General features: G+C 37.5%; 1 protein-coding gene across 1 annotated transcript in view; it reads left to right on the forward strand.

Annotated features, from left to right (window-relative positions):
- The window catches only part of LOC135220809 (splicing factor Cactin-like), a 42,667-nt gene extending 38,372 nt beyond the window's left edge, over positions 1–4,295 (forward strand). Inside the window, exon 7 of the mRNA XM_064258320.1 lies at positions 3,440–4,295. Coding sequence (XP_064114390.1) covers positions 3,440–3,869 — 430 coding nt within the window. The 3' untranslated portion in view covers positions 3,870–4,295. The remainder of the gene's footprint in view (positions 1–3,439) is intronic.
- The last annotated feature ends 3,764 nt before the right edge of the window (positions 4,296–8,059 follow it).

An 8,059-nucleotide genomic window follows, 5' to 3' on the forward strand; every position in this document is an offset into this window, starting at 1 on the left:
GTATGAAAATTTTTAGTGGGCTTTTCTTGAGTTTTAACTAACAAAATAGGCTGTTTTTAGCATTTCATAGGGGTTCCAAACATTCGCGGATTCTAACTATTCACGGGGGGTCTGGTACGCATCCCCTTGGAATACGGGGGGACCACTGTATATATGTATATATATATATATATATATATATATATATATATATATAAATATATATATATATATATATATATATATACCCCTTTAGATTTACATGTTTCACATTTTGCAGTAATTATTTTCATATGCAGTAATTATTTTCATTTTATATTACATTTAAAGCAGACTGGAAAATTGACTGGAAATAATTTGTAAAAATTTTTTGAAATATTGTACAACATGCTTTATCATAAAAAATCTTTACAGTAATATCATTACCTTAGAGAGAAGAGAGAGAGAGAGAGAGAGAGAGAGAGAGAGAGAGAGAGAGAGAATATCATGCACCTATTATGCCCAACCTGGAATGAGCTTAATAGGTACATAACTGCTTTTTGAGTACAATGTGCTCTATCATCCATCAAATACATCTTACAATACCCTTAGAGAGAGAGAGAGAGAGAGAGAGTTGCAAGGATTAGGATGTCTCTAAGACTTGTTAGTTCATCCGAGGAGACATCATGTGCTCACTTATCTGTAGGAGCAGGTTTTACTGTTCATTCACAATGTCCTAATGATTTTGTCTAGCTTTCTTTGAAACTCTTGCACTGTTGCTGTTTACAACTTCTGGTGGCAGTTTATTCCACGTGTCACATATCTTGTATATAAAGAGGTTCCCACAGTGAAATGTGTTGTATCTCTTCAGTTCTAGTTTCCATCCATTATTTCTTGTCTGGTTATCGTTTAATGTAAATAGGTTACTGTCTACTTTTGTTATGCCTTTCAGTATTTTAAATGTTTCTTTGTGTTGGTGACCAAAACTGTACTGCATATTCAAGATGGGGTCTAACTATTTATGTGTAGAGCTGTATTTGAACTGCCTTGTTATGTATCCCACTAGTTTCTGTGCCTTCTTTTCAGCTTTTATGCAATGTTTTGTGGATTTTAAGTCCTTGGTAATGACTCCAAGGTCCTCCTCTTTTTCTACAGTATTTATGTCATCCCAAGCAGCATGTAGCTGGCTTGAGGGGTGTTTGTTCCTTGTAACACTTTAAAGTTATCCACATAAAAAGGCATTTGCCATTTTTTTCATCACTCTCCTATTCTCATTAGGTCATTTCTTAAACTTTCCACTGCATCTGGGTCTGTTGCATTTACACCTAGTTTGGTGTCATCTGCAAATTTGGCTATCCTGCTAGTTAAGCCTACATCAATGTCATTAATTTTAATAAAAAACAAGAGGGCCAAGAAGAGAACCCTGAGGAACTCCACTTGTTACATCTGACCATTCTGATTCGTCACCATTTATTATGACTCTCTGTTTTCTATATATTAGCCACTCTTTGATCCAGTGCTATTTCTCCTACAATTCCTAAAGCTCTAACTTTTATCATTAGTTTCTTGTGTGGAACTTTGTCAAAGGCCTTTTGGAAATCTAAGTATAGTATATCTATTGCTGTACTACTGTCGTAAATACCAAGTATGTTATGAAAAAACTCCAAGAGGTTTGATAGGCAGGATCTGTATTGTCTGAAACCGCGTTGATCTGTTTAACAATAAGTTGTTTCTATCTAGAGAGAGTGCACTGATCATGCTCAGTTCAAGCTAACCTGGAATGAGAGAAAATGGCTTATGAATACAGTAAGAGTTTATATACTTAGGAGTAACAGTTGTAAAAGGGTACTAATCTACCATGCCTTAGGATGTTTTGGGATGATGGTTTGTGTTGTATTTTTGTTTGAAAGATATTAAATTGTTTTAGTATGATAATTAATTTATGGTATACTTTTGTTCGGTCTATCAAATTAATCAGTGAAGTGTTAAAATAGACAGTTATAGGCATTTTAGTTTATGGGGTACTGGGTATTTGGCAGTTATAAGCCAGTTATAAGCGTTTTCAGTGGGGAATTTTTCATTTCTGCAGTTTTTGCATTTCTGCAGCAGGTTCTGGAACCTATTATACCATGTAAAAGTGGAGAGCACTGTATAATAAATGATTTAAATGAAATAATCAAAATAACTGAATATTGAAAGAATAAATAGATAAATAGATAAAACCAGATACGACTCACTGGTAACCACTCAACAATCCTGCAATAAACATTAGTGTTAGTTTCAAGTAAGTAAAAGAAGCGTATAGAAACAACAAAACTGACACAAAACAAAGGCACACAAATGAAATAATGAACGGGGTGTAGTTTGCTTTACCAAGCACTGCGGATTTATTATGGTATTGATCATGCATTAAGGAAGTTCAGGTTAGAACACTTGCATTTTGTTGCATTCATTTAGCAGGACTAAGCAGGCACACGTGAACCGGAACTTTTGAGACAATATGAAGCAACAGAAACTCCAGGGTAACAATGGTTTTCAGGTTTGATGCATACTTCAGGTTAAAGTAAATGTAAATTGCACCATGGAACTGTATTATGCAGTTAATGTTCTCATTTGATGCTCATTCCCTTATTGTACACTACTTAGAGGCATGACTCATTGAAAAGATGAGAGAGAGAGAGAGAGAGAGAGAGAGAGAGAGAGAGAGAGAGAGAGAGAGAGAGAGAGAGAGAGAGAGAGAGAGAGAGAGAGAATGTAAGGTAGGTGTTTGAGTGTGTGAAACAATATAAGAATTCTGTATGCTACTACTATTACCACTGCAGGCAGTCCCTGGTTATCGACAGACTCAGTTAATGGTGGTTCGGTTTTATGGGGCTTATCTAGCATCATAAAATCGGCAATATATAGCACCATAAAGTATATGGGCAGGGTGCCTAGTAAAGTACATCATACTACAGTATCAGTGAGTGGGAGGGCCTCGATTAATGACATTTTACTAGCTTCCATCTATGAGCCTGTTAGATTTAGCAGTTTCCCTTTAAATTTCTTTGATTTACTCTGATAAGTGCCTTAATTATCAACATTAGTCATCTCTGCATATTTTTGCCAATTAGACTGTGGCTTCAAATACGTACTAACTATTTCCAAAATACGATCCATATCTGATGCTTTGGTAATATTTTATCAATGAAAATCAATTAGACATGGCCCTGAAATGCACAGTAAATTACTAAAATTTATGGAAAGTTTAATTTTTTTACCTCTAAGTGATAGGTTGAAAATTCTCAGTGTTAGGATTACTGTAGTAGATTAACCATACACTGATAAGTTTTTTATAAATATGCTTGCCGATGAATGACCTCACAATCCCGGTGGTGCTGTCATTGCTTGATAGTTAAGCAACTTTCCAATGTAAGTTATTATTTATTAGAATATTATTATATAATTTTAGTATTAATTATCTTATTTTTTTTCCTTTCAGTGATGAAGTACAGTTCAGTGTAGAAGCTAAGCTTGATACCCAGCATTACCTGTGGTCAGATAAATATCGTCCTCGTAAACCTCGTTATTTCAACAGAGTCCACACAGGCTTTGAATGGAATAAGTACAATCAAACACATTATGACATGGATAATCCTCCTCCTAAGATTGTACAAGGGTATAAATTTAACATATTCTATCCTGATCTCATAGAAAAATCTAAAACACCTCAGTATGAACTTATACCTTGTAGTGATAATAAAGACTTTGCACTCCTTAAATTCACATCAGGCCCTCCTTATGAGGACATTGCTTTCAAGATTGTCAATCGTGAGTGGGAATATTCTTACAAAAGAGGGTTTAGATGCCAGTTCCATAACAATATTTTCCAGCTTTGGTTTCACTTTAAAAGATATCGTTACAGAAGATAATGGCAGTTGGTATTGTACGTTTCTTTGTGTACAGGTCCACATTATGTTGTCATTTATGGTTTCATTGACAGATAAAATTTCCAGTCTTGTTTAAGGTGTTAATTTGTTAAGATTTGTTAAGAAAATAAAAAAAGACAAATATATTCGGAAACCTGCCCAAGCATCCATCAGTAATATAAACTTGATATTTTGGATTTCAGTTTCTAAGTCGTGGCCTAACATACAATTTTTTTATTGTTTTTTAATCGGTTTTCCAGCTGGCGCTAAGTATATCCTATTGTTAAGACCTCAGGTTTTTTAGCTATGAAAAATACAGATAGATTAAAAATTTGTCATTTTGTAGTTATGGTGTACTATAGGGGTGAAGTAAGGCTTGAACTTAGTATGTTTTACTGTAGTATTTTTAATTAAAATGTTTATAAACTATTGTGAGTTTTATTTGCTACAAGTGGGTGGTTAACTGAAAAGGATGTATTTCTTCAATGATTTTTTATAAATTTTGAGACTTAATTGTACACCTCACTCTTGTTAAACATAAAGTCTTTCTTCCGTGACAATCCTGTCATACTGCTTGTATTGCTCAAGACTGAGAGGACCCACTTATTTATGCCCAGACCCACATATCACACTTCATCTTCTCATTCTTTAGTGCAAGTTTGTATACAAGTATGTATCATTTTCATGTTGTGCTCCTAAGATTACCCCATTTAAGTGTTTTATGCCATCGCACCCTCAATTTTTCATTATTTATTTCATTGTCAATATCCATTTTCATCTTTATGGGCATATTTTGTTATGTTAGTGTGTTTAACTTCCCTTTTGTTGTGATTATGGGTTAAATTCTCATTTTCTCCTCACAGACTTTTTTTTCTGTAAAAAATATTCTTTGGAGTTTCATATCTTTTCATAATGTAATTCCTTGCTGGGGTTGTTATTGTATTTTTTCTTTGTATTTTGGCTGCAGAGTAACCAGTTACCCATAGTTCTTTTTTAGTATGCATTTAGTGCTAACTGTCTGTTACGAACCCCGAGAGAGGTCCGCTCCAAGTTCGATATGAAAATAAACGAAAAGAATTCAACACCAATGGTTGAAACTGGGGATACAAATATAGAAAGAAACACTAACAGAACAAAGGTTTATTTACAAGCTAACTAACAAAGATAAATGCAGAATGGTGTCTCCTATTTACATAACAAAGTAAAATCTTACACTGCATGAAGTGGGGGAACAGTGAGATAATGTTAATACTTGCAGGCAAGTTTTGCGCTGTCGGAGATCTATGCTTGAAGCGGTGGCTTCACAAAAGGAGAACTGTAGTTGTAGATGTCCTCTTAACTCCGTATTGCAGAAAATAATGTCTATTCTTGATACTTGAAGGGCAGGAACTCTTCGAAACCTCTTGTAGAAAGTTTCTTCTCTCAAGGCTTGCTCAACATTGAAAATACCTTGGTCGTTCTCCCTGACTGGACGACTTGACCAGATTTCGATCAAACTCTTGAGCACCTTTTCCCCTCTGATCCTTCGTCTGTTCCTTCTTCTCTTATCTCTCTCTGATGATCTCTGATCTCTGCTGCTGGGCTCTCACTGATAATCTGATCTGTGACTCTTACTGATGATCTGCTCCCTCCTACTTCGTCAGTCGTATTTATACGGCAACCTGGGGGCGTGGCCCACCAGCGAATGTCACAGGCTCCCGAGATTATCGGAACTTCTTAGAAGGATCTCGACGAAGTATTGCATCAGAAATCGCGGTGGTCCTCATGTCACGTCAGCGCCTGTCAAGTTCCACAACACTCCTGCTGATTCTAGAACCATCATGAGAACAGGCGCCTCCAACACACGCGCGAAACCTCTGTGCTGCAGAACTTCTCGAAGAAGGTACGTTTTCATTTCCTTTAACGTATAATTCGTTGCTATGAAGCCATTACCATGACACTGTCATTATCATAAATGTTATGTCAGCTTTTCACGCCATGGTGGTTAGATGTCATATGAGTTCATTCCACTCTTTTGCCAGATCTATCAGATCTGGATCTTTGCCTATCCTGCTTTTCCATAATTTTTTGGGCCTTCTTATAGGTCCTCATCCCGTTACTACAGTATCTACTGCTGTTTCTACCAAATGTTCATTCTCCGTTCTCATCATAAGTTGAAACCATCTTAATCTTTGAGATCTGTTTTTTTTTCAGCCTTTGCTCAATACCTCATTTATGATATGATCTACCATACTGTGTCACACCTTTTCCAAATGTCCATTTTCATTGTCAGTGCATATGTTTCTGTTTCATAAAGTAGTACAGGCCTCAGATACCAGTCTCCAATTTTTGTTCTCTCTAGTAATGGAAACAGTTCATTTACTCATCATCCAACTATCTTGATCATATCCATTCTGTAGGTATTCTTTTACTGCTCTCTCTCAACTCCTTCACAGCCTTATGTAACAGACAATCTCTATAGCACAGGTGAATTCTTAGTCATGAGGTTCCAAGCCCGGTTGGTGACCGGCATCCACCTCGTATAAGCATGAGTTGCCAGATGCCACAGATTCCTTGCTTTACAATCTTTGATTGTTTTTACCCAGTTTTCAGCTGACGCTAGATCACTCTCGGCGTGGTTCAGAAGTCACATAAAGCTGTTGGTCCAGTTGCTGAATGACCAATAGTTCCATGCAATGTAAAAACACCATACCAACAATAAAAGATTATCCTCAGATTTGTTAGCTATGAAAAATGCAAATTGATTAAAGATTTGTCATTTTTCCCCATTTGTTCTTTTTATACATCTCAGCCATAAAAAAATCTTACTTCTTGCATATTTGCGCTCTTGAGCACCAAGTACTAGCATACCAGGGTTTGCCTGGACAGCCTCTTAGTTCAGGTCTTTCCTTGATAAAAGACCCCGTCTCCTGTGCCCATCTCATAATAATCAACAGTGTTTACCCTTATTCGTATGCATGATGCATTACAATAGGACCATGAAGAGAACCTACAAACCCAGACCCCTAAGTTTAATGTTAATGCTTGTTTGAGTTTCTACTCCTAGTCAAGTCTGTCTCTAATTCCTTCAGCCAAGGAGCAAGTTCCTCTGGATGTCACCTCATTCTGCCATGTGTTCAGGCCCTGCAAAGTCACAAAACCAACCTATGGACTAGAAATGGATGAGATCTGAAAGCTGTTCCACTTGTACATGAACTGCTGCTGCCTTCATCTTGGAGAATTTGCCTTCTTGTGAGGCTCCCATTGCTTATGATCATCCACTTGACCTGTCATGACAGTGAGGTACTATATTCCATCCACCTCAGATGCTTTGGTAAATAATCGTATTTTCAGTGGATGCCTTGCTGATGACACAGCCTTCCTCTCTTGTTCCTTTTCCTTTGCCTCCTACTCCTCCTGTTGCCGTCAACTTGCACCATCTTCCCCATGTGCCAGTGGTGGATGACCAAATGTTGCCTGAACTATACCTACTGTTCCTTCAACTTTGCCCCCACTCAGTCATTTCTCATCCCATACCTTAAGGTGAAGCCTTTTCCAGTTGCTCTGCCCATCTACTTCAGTGCTCTTGTAACCCCTACTGTTGCTGCCATCATAATGAATGCAAACCCTTCTAGGATTGAGCTAGCTGAGAGACTATTAGAGAACATTTGCACCAAGACATTTAGCATTCTATAGAATGTAGGTCACTCTCATTCATGTGGCGACAGTGATCACTCATTGTTGGACAGTTGTGCCTCTAGTGTAGCCCCTTCAAGACACCATAGATATCCGTGCTGTTATCATCAAGGGAACTCTACTTACTCATCTACAGGTCAACGCTGTTCATGGCCATCAAGACTATACGCAAGTTGTATGTTTGTGAACTGGGCTTAGAAGCTTTTGTTGGGTCCCATCTGATTACTCTCAGCTCAATCATCTGTGGATAGTGCTTTGTGCTTCACCCCAAACACCTTCTTTTGGGACTGGGCCTCCCCTGGCCCCAACTCTCCCTGGACTCTGCACATCCCTCTCAAGATGGCAAGACTGTGGTGAGGATATCCACACCTTTTCTGTGAAGTACTTGATGGGTGTGCACCATCTTTCATACAAACCAACTTTTGTAATACTTCAAGGAAGCCTCTTAAGCTGAACTACAAGGTGGCAGAGAGCTATCTACTAAGATGTGACCTGCCAGTGATCAAGTCCATCACCAG

This window comes from Macrobrachium nipponense, chromosome 2 (assembly GCF_015104395.2).
Source record: "Macrobrachium nipponense isolate FS-2020 chromosome 2, ASM1510439v2, whole genome shotgun sequence".
In the NCBI taxonomy this organism is placed as follows: Eukaryota; Metazoa; Arthropoda; class Malacostraca; order Decapoda; family Palaemonidae; genus Macrobrachium; species Macrobrachium nipponense.